The sequence below is a fragment of the Anneissia japonica genome, unplaced genomic scaffold, assembly GCF_011630105.1.
Source record: "Anneissia japonica isolate Jap-2015-1 unplaced genomic scaffold, ASM1163010v1 scaffold287960_len3192837_cov198, whole genome shotgun sequence".
Lineage (NCBI taxonomy): Eukaryota > Metazoa > Echinodermata > Crinoidea > Comatulida > Comatulidae > Anneissia > Anneissia japonica.
In genome coordinates, this window is record NW_022712725.1 from 68,961 (window position 1) to 81,318 (window position 12,358).

The window sequence follows — 12,358 nt, forward strand, 5'->3', positions numbered from 1 at the left end:
GTGCGCCAACCGCTCCTAAATAAATCTTAGTAATTGTCGTTTCTACTTCCTTGCAAATATATTTATGTTTACCGTAGTCATAAGTTTCCATATGTTAACAGTATTATAGAACTTGGCTGAAGCAGAACCCTAGGACTAAGTTGTATTTCCAAAAACCAAAAGGTCCACTGATTAATCTCAGATAAGAAAGTATAATACATACTCCAAGCAAGTATTGAATCCCAACACAATGGCATGCATTTTAATACAGGACTTGGAGTATGTATTATACTTTCTTAAGTTGTATTTGTAATTATAAATTTATGTCCCAATTTCACATTTGACATTTACTTAACTGACTTTTGAGAAGTACAGTGTTTTATACCTTGTGGCTGAATTGGTAAGGGGTTTCAATTAAGATGGCGAGTATTTAACAAGATATAGAATCGCGCAATCAATGTCAAACAAGTTTTAATAGTAACAACAATTACGCTATTAATAACAATCCATGGAGAGCAGTGCCTTTGTCAATGAATGGATTGCTCCGTCGATCAGCCAATAGTAATTGGTTCTTTCACAGTGGCTGTGCATGCTCATGTTAAACAGCTGCGTTAATGCTGCAGTTTGGTATTGATATGCATTCACAGTAGCATGTGCATTGGAAATTTACATTGAATAGTTATTTTGCTTTGAAAGCATGGATTTCACTGTGGAGAAGGTATAGTATAGGCCTATATTATATTTGTTGACAGATACCATTATTTTCAATAATTATTGCAGTGTTCATTGTGATAAGGAAGTATTATTATGTGTTAATTTCTAAACATACAATGAACACTCACAGTGCACTAATGAATTAATTTAATAGGTGTTGGATCTGTAGCTTGGTGGTTAGGTTACCTGCCTTCTAACCATGTGTTCCTGGGCTCAAACCTTGCCAAAATTACAGAGCATTACAAATATATTTTCATCCAGCTTTTTGCGAGTCGAATCATTGTTAGACCACAATAAAAGTTAAAATATACACTAGCCGTAACTCAAATGTTGTGTTATTGTACTATGTTATTTAATTATTGCTAATCTTTTGTGTTGCTTTTTTTGTGAAAATGAATAGGGTATTTGAAACCAGATTATTAATAGTTACCATGAAAACATTAATATACCGTACACCAGAAACCTCTATCCATTGTATTATTTGATTGCTCTCAATACATACTGTATCTATTACTGTAAACACTTCCCGACACTTCTGGCATGAATATTTTAATGTACTTCCTGGACTGAATTAAATTTATTTATGTAAATTGTTGAGCTTTAGCTTGGTTGTGAATACACTTTACCCTTTTAACCAGAGTACCAGATTTTTTTTTTTTTTTACAAATAAAAACAACTCAACATTCTTATACTTATAAATTGAAATAGTTTATTGACCATTGTTCCATCCTGTAAGAAATTCTCAAATAAATCTCACTTGGAGAACTTTATGCCAAAGTTTTTTTATGGAACGTGAATGACGAACTGTTTTGTGCCACTGAGGTAAAGGTAAAGGTAGGAGAATAACCCATATTTCGCAGCGTCATTATGATGAAGTGTGTATAGGCGTGGTGTGATTAATTCTCATAGAAGCCTTTGAGAGTTATTTAATAGTTTCCTGCTTACATCATTCTACAAAGACAGGAGCTGTAATGAACTAGAGCATTGAGATGACCCGCAACCCTTTTCAAAGATGAAATTGGTTGTGTCACAGACCCTATATATATGTATATAGGGTATGTGGTTGTGTAAAGTGCATGTGCTAGAGGTGTACAACAACCTTTGGTCTTAGGTCCTTTACTGAGGCTTCACTAATCGAACCCTGGACAAGGAGAAGCTCAAACTAGCTATAGTTGGTAGTGCCCTTGCCCTTTATCACTGCTTTCCCAACATTATTGTCAGTATCTACATATTTTTCTTTTTAGTTATTTTTTAAATAAAATGGACTGAATATTATTTTAAAAATTAGTCTAGCAAAGCTGTTTTTTGGGGATAATTTATAACCCAACAAAAGAATTGTAGAATATGTACTTGTTATTCAGTAAAGTACTTATCAAAAAGATAATAAATATTGATGGTTTTTTAAGAATTACCACACACAAGCATACACATTGAGCATTGCTATGATAAGGACGTTGCTACTACGACCAAAGGCAAGTAGGAAAAACATTGATGATTTGAAATAAAAGAGAAATAAAAAGTTATAATTATAACAAAGTGTCGTGCTTGGATGCATATGCTGATGATCACGGTCCTCTAGAGCTTGGTGTTATTGGCTTCTTTTGTGAGTGTATTGCTCAAATTAGTATTGAATGCCATTGTTTATGGTATGTTGTTCCCTCGGCTTTATTTCATATACTGCCATCTTTTTTATATTATATCTTCTCTATGAAAAGGAATCCTTCCTCTTTTTTATCTCTTTTAATGGGGCTTGTGTATAATTGTATCTCTTGTAGGTAGTTGCATTTGTCACCTTATCGTTCCACAAGACCTTATAAAAATTTAATCCAGATCTTTGTAGCATGTACTGCAGTTGCTTATCCAAAAGTTGGCAAAGATAGCACTTTATCTGTATTGCTTCTCTCCACCCACCTAGGAGTATGGATACCTGGTGGAGTTTCCTGCTACTGCCACAATATAGTACCAACCTTAAGCATGTGCCCCCAAAGGGATAACAAAGCGCTGCTTCTTAACCTCAGAAACAAAAAAGAAATATAACAAAGAAATATATAGTGCAAATGAAACATCTATTATATAAACTGAACCATCAGTAAGTAAGAAATGACTATCAGTACTACAGTGTACTGTACATTTTACATACAGTATTTTCTTTCTGAGGCCTTAGTTGAATTACAAATGAGAAGGTAAATTGAATGTGTAGGAGTAGTTTGATTGTTTCCTTTAGTTTGTATATTAAAATAATAGCGCATTATAGCAGTGGATGAACCACTATTGAGTGAACTAACAAATCCTTAAAATTTAATGATGCCAAATCATGTGTGACTAGTTTAAAAGTTCTCTAGATTAAGGGACTACTATTGCTGTTGAATATGCATGTGTTTTAACTGAGTGTGTAGTACAGCAGTTGAATCCACTGTACACCTTTCGCTTCAGCTATTGAGTTATACTGTGCATGGGATGTTTGCATTTTTAGTGGGCATAGAAGGATAAAATGTGGAATTACTTAATTTGAATGTTGGCTTGTGATAGTCACTTTAAAGTGTGTGAACATAAGGTACGCTTACTTTAGATAAATTGTTTATTTATCCACCCACTTGAACCAAAAATTGGGTTGAGTTTAGGTAATATGCTTACACTGGAGGACAGTACTGGTATCGTCAGGCCTAAAGTTGGTTTAGTCCAGGCCTTGAAATCTCCTACCTAGCACTTACAAAGAAGGGCAGATAGGGAGGAAATTTAGCCCAGGCATAAGTATGTTATCAAGCATCTGTTGCCAAATGTCAACGTAATCTTTTTGGTTCATATATTTTCATAATGAGTATAATGTACTGAAAATGAACTATGGTTCCTTGGGGTAAAGCCTACCTCCTGACTTAATTATTCTCATTCAAATTCTATACTCGGTTATGAACCTAACTTCAAATCTTGAAAGGTTTGAAATAGAAATCTACATACTAAAAATTTCTGAATGTATAATAATGAAGTAGGCCGTGATTGAAATTAAAACAGTATAATATTATAATTGGATTAAACCGAAAGGTCCACTGATTAATCTCAGATAAGAAAGTATAATACATACTCCAAGTATTGAAATACATGTCATCGTGCTGGGATTCGTGTAATTGGTTTAATGTCGCCTGAATCATGGTTTATTGTCTCTTGAATCAAATAAGTTTTTAAAGTGGTTTCTTCTAATTATGAAAGTGGTGACGGACAAGTGATAGCAACTTTACAACTAACTAATGCCATATCATTACTAATTGTACACAATTTCCCATTGACTTTCTGGTAGCTTTCATGTTTTATTATATTTATCTTTCTTTGCATTTTTCATCGCTTAGACCTGTTCTTATTGTACATCAGCAATGCTATTGATGTTTATTCCATTCACATTTAAAGTTTCAGTTTTTGTAATTTAAACAGTATTTTATCAGGAATCGATCATCCGTAATCTCTTTACGTTTCAAGCTAATAGGACTATTAATGTCGTAAAAATAATACTTCTTAATTTATTTTGCATCTACAAGTATTTCACTAACACTTTTTTATGTGTCTACAGGTACTTATGTATAGATTTTGTAATGTTATAGTGTATTTTAATAAATTGTTCATTCATAATGTTCGTAATGTACGTGACAAGTGCAGTAATTTCCAAGCCATTTTTACGTGTGTTTGACAGTAAAGTATTCAATTCACGTCTATGATTGCATTCTCTCACGCAATCCAAATAAGTAAACTCTTGATGTTACTAAATATCGGAGTATTTTACTAACCAGTCACATCATTAATGAAATGGACAGGAAACATTGGCCTCACAGTTTTCTCCCATTTGAAACATTTTACTGGTAAATTTGTCTGTAAAAATTCAGTTACTGTATGCACTCAGTGTGAGGCATTATTCCTTTTTAGTGGAGTTTAATGACTTGAAAAACATCATTTACAGTCATTGCGTAGGCTTAGCCTGGAATGATGTTTATTTATTGAAAGTAGACCAGCCTAGACTACGTAGGCCTACTGTAATCAGTAGTTTTTTTTTAATTTTACAAACACAACATTTTTACCAGTTGGCCGGTCATTTTTACCGGTAAACTTGAAGGCTTAAATGGCTTTGGGAGAACACTGCCTCAGTATCTGGGAACCTAAAGCAAAATGTTGGTATCAACTAATTGTGAAATTTATATATTCAATTTTCAAAGCTTTGACATTCTAGGTATAGCATGTAAAACGAAAACATACTACCATGATGAGCCAAATTGTTAATTATCCTACTTCAGTGTTTTATATACCAAAACATAGTTACTCTTAGGGACCACAAAGCTCTCTGGGCATTTGAAATACAGTATATGATGATACAGTATTTCCAAAATTATTAAATTATAGTGTGAAATACACCACAAACAAAACGTTTTCAAATTGAGAAGTTGGTAAATCTTTCTACTAAGTCCACCATGTATCACCATGTCTTATACTCAAGATTTTTTTTTTATTATGTGTCCATAGGAAAATCAAGTGCAGTGCAAGATGTTGAAGGGTGACTGGGCCGCAAGCAAAGAAGATCTCGGAGCAGAACACCAAGGTATGTGCAGTAATTAGCTTTACCCTTCCCATAAATCTTTAAAAACATAGTGATGTGACTTTAGTCATGAAATTGAATATACAAAATCCAAATAATTTTTTTTTTTTTAATCCTCTGTAAAAAAAATATTTTCAAAACTAGTCGGTTTGTTTTTTGATTTTTTTAAGGGGGTTTACAGTACACTCTTTCCTTACAAAAATTATGTGTTTCTAATTCGATTTATTTCTTTATATCTTGATACTTTTTGTAGTTTTATTTTAACATCTGTTAAGGTAAGTGACCCACCTAGATTTTCTGCTTTTCCAAGGACCAGATGCAAGTAAAAGTTTGTTTGAATATTGTTGTTGCTGTATAATTATTTCTCTCTGAAATTAAATTATCAAACTGATTTATAAGAGTAAAATGACTTTTTTTTTACATTGGTTTATTATAGAAAATGATCAGAATATACTACCTTTCTTGCTGAAAGATTGCAATGCTTTCAAATTTCCAACCTTTATACCAGATATAGATGTAGAAGGTTGTAAAAAAGATCAGAGCTTATGTATATTTAACCTGCATTATAGTAGTTGTCAAAGTCATTCAAAATTCACTTTATAATGAAAATTGCTCAAAAATAGCATATAATTTGGTTTCCAAGAAAATTTAAGGAATGTTATCCAAATTTATTAACTAATTTTAAATTAAGAGAATTATTTTGCAAAAGCAATGTTTGAAACTTAACAACGGTAAGTGATGGTAATCTTACGATGATTAATTTATACTTATCCTACTTGTTTTGTAGTGTAGTTTAATGATGTATTTGGGATAGTGTAGAATATGTTGTGAACAGCATTTCGTTTGATGCTACGGTCCGACACTGCTCAATATCGAACGTGGACTGTACGTACCTTGATGGTTTTCCCAGGAGGGACGGATCTACGGCAACAACATAATACATGTTCTTGCTCTAATATGTTTTATTACTTCTGATAATGTCAAACTAATTTCTATAGCTCTCATTTTGTTTAGCTTTGCATGCATTTTTTCACAAATTTTCAACAGGGAATTTCATGTGCCAGCAATTTGATGTAAAATAACATACATGAAAGAGAGAAAAATATAATTTTGGCAGTAGTAACAAATATAATTAATTTTTAAATTCTTATTGTATTTGTTATATTATTCTTTGACTGTATTTAAATTTCAGATTATTATCTATATTATTATTTTTAATTAAATGTTATTACAGTATTATTTTTTTATTTTCTATTGCTGAAGCGTGATTGTTAGTTATGTTAACCATTTTATTCTAATGATATAAATTTAAAAAGGAACAGAAAAAATTGGCATTCATACAGTATTCATACTATGTGTGTTAAGGATGCTGTAGGGTGGTGTGCAATTAACTGGAATATATATTTCTTAGTCTACATTTGTTATTTTATTTTTCTGTATGAACAGTGTAGCTCACCAGAAAATCCTCAAGATGGAACGTCTGTGTCACTATGTAAAGTACTTAGTAAATTTGGGTTGAGGAACTTTCAAATATCAATTGTATCATTGTGTTCTGCATTGCATTTCAGCTCGCATGAAATAACATACTCTTTAACAAAATCTCTCTCATTGACTTCTGCTGGCTTCTTGCATGTTCATTAATTTTGTAACTTTTAGTTTACACATTCCAACTCTCCCCTTATTGTCAGGAGGTCCCTGATATTTTAACATCTTGATCAGTTTCTAAAATTACCTGATTTTTAGTGATTTTGGATATTTTCTCAGTTTTTAAGAAAATATAAAATGTTTGTAATTGTGGTATTCCTAGTCGTATGGAAATGGCATTTCTTAGAAAGTGTTCATAATTACTGTAGGCGGAAATGCACCTTCCATGTATCTTGCCACTAGAAAACACCATAATTTTCACCAAATTTTCGACTTAATGCCAAACTTTGGTTGTGCTGAAGTCATTATTGGACCATCCCAATATTTTGGTGTACAGGGTTGGAATGTATGAGTCAATTAAGTTACCAGTATAGGATCACAATACAACACGCTTTACTATAGTCTTTGAAAACATAATCATCTTGTAATTCCAAGTTTTGCTTCTTGTACCAGAATAACGTAGTGTTAACATCATTTTTTTTATGTTGATTATGTCCACGTTTGGAGCTTGGTTATGAAGTAATATTACCCACAATTCTGTTGAATATTGAACTATTTAATAGTTACCTCTCATTTCGTTAGTTTTCTCTAATCTAGCTTTTTACTAAATGAAATATTGAACACTTTCATCATGCGAATCCTACTGTATGATCAATATCTTTTTATTTTCATTTCTGTTTTGAAGTCTTCACCCACCATCCTCTTTTTCTATGACCTTTGATCTCTGTATATTTAAATGGTTATGGTTTGTGTGAGGAATAGTTGCATATCTTTTTAGAATGCAATTATGATGATACTCTATCTACCTCTGTATCTATGTTGTGTATGATTGAAGTATTGACAAATGTAACTTAACTCGGCGATAGAATAGCATGTTTTGAGATATTGATACAAACATGGAAGATTGTTGAGGCATCCAACAAGGAGTTGTATGTGCTTTGTATCACTGTCTCGTCATTGTGAGTTCACCCCTCACTTAAATGTGGGCCTGTCCCACTCACTGTATCTTTGCCTTTCTCCTACACCCAAGGTAACCTTCCCTATTCTCATAATGCGACCTATTTTCATAGAGCATTTTAATATTCAGTTCCATCTTGTAAAGTGGCAAATTATTGCTGTTGGAAGAAAAACAAATTATAAGAAACAAAAAAAAAATTGGTGGTAAATTCAGGTATTTAATACTGAAGAATAAATTTTAATAAACAATTTTAAGAGACTTAACATAAGTAATGTATAGTACTTCACTATACTTTACTTTTAATTGATAATGACAATCCATGGCATATACAAATTGGAAGCATGCTCTTTGTATATGATATAGTTAATATGGCCATCCAGATTTGATCTGTTTTTTTTGTTTTTTTGTAGATAATATCTTACAAACCCAGTAAGATACAGTTTTATTCTCATAGTAAACAATGTGTATTCATTTTTCCAGTGTACTGCCCTACTCATCTTGGTGGTAAATTAGTTTAAACATGTTCTTCATGTCAGTAGCATCACTACTATAAAAGTGCTTTATCACTTATACTCATTTCACACACTTTACCAGATGTAACAAGTTATAAACTGGTTGTAGCCGTTGCCTATCATTTAAAACATATTAATCGCACCCGAGTATGATGATGCAATAGCGGGTACTAAAAATTTCTAGGATATATTTACTGAGTGTGCATCAATCCTTTACCAAAAGCCTGACAATTTGTTGTCAGTGGTAATAATTGATTGCCAGGATAAAGAAGTTAACCAGAGGTGGATCTGAGAGTGGCAAAAGGGGTGTTTATCTAAAAGCCAACAGATCACTAATCAAGTATGAAATCATTTAGAAATTACAGAATTTAATTGTTGAAACTTCGTTAGGTGTGTATGTAATAGAACATTCAAAACTTTCCACCCTTTGATGTATGCCCTCGATTGGGAGGGCATCCATGTTACAACTTGTTACGAGTTTATTACATTTTCTTCAGTGTGAAATGGGTATTAGTTTTGTTTCCTTTTGCAATCACTCAAAAAAAAAAAAAAACTAACAGAAATAAATATAACAACATGATGTGATGGTTATTTACTAATATTATTTCTCTGACAATAAAACTATCTTTGCACATTCAATCCACCCATCCATTCAATCAATCAAATCATTCAAACAATTAATCAATCAATCAATTCAAATATAAATCAATCAGTCCATTAATCAATCTTTCTATAATCATTCATTCTAATTCAATTATTCAATAGGCTTTAGTCATAGCTCTGCACATTTTAGAGTTTTATAATTTTTGCAGAAGCAAAGCTGATAAAAAAATCTTACTTAAAAAAAAAAAATATTCTAGTGTATGGCCTAAGCCTGGTATAAACATGGGAAACCCTTGATTGACAGTTAATAACAGGACATTTTATTCAGGTGTATAATTCGCACAACCTTCAGTTTCCTATTAACCAGCATTTAAAGCACGCACAAATTAAAAGCATATAAATAATTCAAAGGATACGTCCATCAGGAATTTAAATTAAACATTACATAAAACATTCTTACTGCCTTTAATTTGATAATCTTATTCATGAAAAATGTGTGTTATTGAAGTATTATACACATATGATATTCATTTGATTAACTATTGATGTCCTTAGAAATGAATTTTAAAAAGTTGTTTTCTACTTTATCCAATATCTTAAATACGCTTACGTATGTGAATATTACAGTGTTATCGAATGCGTGCGACACAGTTGATAATTGTCATATTGAAATGAAAGCGCTCCGTGTGTATGGCTTTCAAAAGATTGTTTTGGTAGAGCTAATTTTTACTACTGTTCTCTTGTATTATTCTTGTTTTTTTTTTAGCTTCTCATTGATGATATCTTTGTTTTTTCTCCTATAATTAAACGCATGCAACACCTTTGTGTATGCTTAGAGAACGTTTGTGGCATTTGTCCAGGCACAGTGTGATTTTGGCATCATACAGATTGATTTCATAGAGTCACTGTAATTTCATACTCGCTATGATCCACAATATTATCATATATACTAGTACAGTATAATTTAATATCTACAATATGATGCTACACTGTAAAAGAAAATTTCATTTGTATTCTACAGTATTATTTCACATTGTGCAGTACAATTTCGCATTGTACGTTATGACTTCACAATATTATATCATATGTGCAGTATGGTTTTACACTGTAGTATAATTTCACTTTTACAATGTAATTTTTTAAATTTACAGTGTGATTTCAAATTGTGCAATTTAATTTTACATTGTACAGTATGATTTTATACTGTATAATATGATTTCATATTTTATAATATGATTTCACATTGTACAAACGGCTTCACATTGTACAGTATAATTTGCAAATTTCCGATCTGCTTAATATGCTTTTACAATCAATACAGTATTATCTTATTTTCATACTACCCTATACATTAATATGATTTTAAACAGTAGAATATATTTCATATGTATAGTATTAGTACAAATTATATGATTATTTTACATGGTTTATAACATGATTTCAAACTGTATGATTTCACTTTGTACTGGATTTACCCTGTACAGTATAGTACAGGTACTATATGAATTCATAACGAACAGTATGAGTTTACACTGTATTATATGATTTCATAGTGTGTAATAATATGATTTCACAATCTATAAAGTCTGTACAGTAAATTTACTTAATATTATTTTCTACTGACTAGTACACATGGTAGTACTAGGCCCATGTTTTATTTATTTTGACAAACTTTAATATCCAAGAATTTTAATTCTGAAATTTTTAAAGTACTATATCCCATTATGATTTCAAAATTTAACATTTTATATTTTTTGGCTAATTTACAATTCTCAAGAATTTAAATTGGAAATTTGAAGAATTTTTGTGACAATAACTGACAGAACTATTGATTTAAATAACAACTTAAAGTGTTGATGGATAGTACTCTACGCACTGTGTTATGACACACAAAGAATAATTGCAAGAAATGAAGTAATTCCATCACCTCTAATAGTAAACCTAACCACTACCACTCATTATCCCTATTGTTGTTTTTATGTTGCCCAGTCTATATTTTTGTTGTAAATGTAAAAAGTTTTAATTAATATTTATTTACCTTAATTTTTACTTGACTTAATGATATTTGCAGGGTTTTAATAGCACTTTTAATATGTAGGGCCTATTATAAAATCAGTAGATTTCAAAATTTCTATCATTTTTTGTTATCATTCTAGTTTTTTTTTTCAGATTTATCATATTTTATTGTTTGTTTTAAAAGCATGAAGTAAAATTTGAATACCCATTTTTTATATGAATCCATTTAGTTAAATATAACTTTTAACATTCATAATATTTTAAAAAATATTTGCTTAGATTTTGAGGCCTTTTATAATTTTTATTGTAAATTTCATTCACATCATTCAGAGTGTAAATTATGCACCTTTGTATTCATTTATTTTTTCCCTTGTCCTTTTTATCCTTGTTTTTTACTTTAACCTTGTAACTTCCCCAGTAAGAAGTTGGTTTTGATTTTGTGTTTATGGTTTAAAATGCTGTTTTCCTCAATGGTTTCATCAGACTTAAAATTTTAGATTTGGTTGGTTCAAGATAAATTTTTTTTTTTTCCCTTGTAAAAATTTTTCACCATGAAGATGAATACGTCCACCATGGAGCTTCTTTGCTTTCAATTTTGATCTTTGTTTTTTGTCCTGATTAAAGTAATCCTCTTCCTTTTCCATTTAAGTTGAGTTACAAAACCCCAGTATTTTTAATTTATTTGAGTTTATGTTTAAAACTGCTGTCTTGGTGATGATATTTGTATCCGACCAACAGTTGTATTGATTTGGACATTTGTTTTAAGTTGAATTTGTGTATAAAAATTAATGCTTAATTTATACAATCAGTGTATCTACTAAAAAATTTCAAATGAGTTAGCATGCTATATGCCATTTGTAAAGCAAATAACACTGAACTTAATTTAGATTTGGCTGAATTTTACCAATATATCTAGGATTAGGTTTTGTAGTATACTGTAATATTCAACACTATATATTTTATATTACACTATTACCAAGTCCTTGTATTTCAGACAATATGCAGTTAATTCTTAAAGGTGCGCTTTTGTTAGCGTAAAATAATTTTGCTTATTAGGAGAAAACTGTAATTATAGTGAATATAATTATGCATTGTTACATATAATTAATATTCTAACTTTTGTCATTTTATTAATACAACTCTGTAGATTCATCACTTTACCACTCTAAACACCATAATAGATTTGTGTATGTTTCATAGGCTGTAATACAGTATACATATCTCTGACGAATTATTGTAGTTCTTCTAATGACGTTAAAGAATGAAAATGCTCTCAGCAGCTACTGTGATCATTAGTGTGAAAAGTTTCAGGTTTCAGTTAAAGTTGATTGTGCTTTCATTCTTAGTCAGATTCCTCTT

At 30.8% G+C, this 12,358-nt stretch overlaps 1 protein-coding gene across 5 annotated transcripts in view; it reads left to right on the top strand.

The window, feature by feature from the left end:
* The first annotated feature begins 577 nt into the window (after window positions 1-577).
* LOC117108003 overlaps window positions 578-12,358 on the top strand; it is a 44,210-nt gene continuing 32,429 nt past the window's right edge. For 2 of the 5 annotated variants that reach the window (XM_033249820.1, XM_033249821.1), the window contains exons 1-2: window positions 578-697; window positions 5,194-5,269. In XM_033249820.1, coding sequence (XP_033105711.1) covers window positions 677-697; window positions 5,194-5,269 — 97 coding nt within the window. In that variant the 5' untranslated portion in view covers window positions 578-676. Of the gene's footprint in view, window positions 698-5,193; window positions 5,270-6,712; window positions 6,759-12,358 lie in introns of those variants that run through there. The other 3 variants (XM_033249825.1, XM_033249826.1, XM_033249822.1) reach the window with 2 other exon arrangements.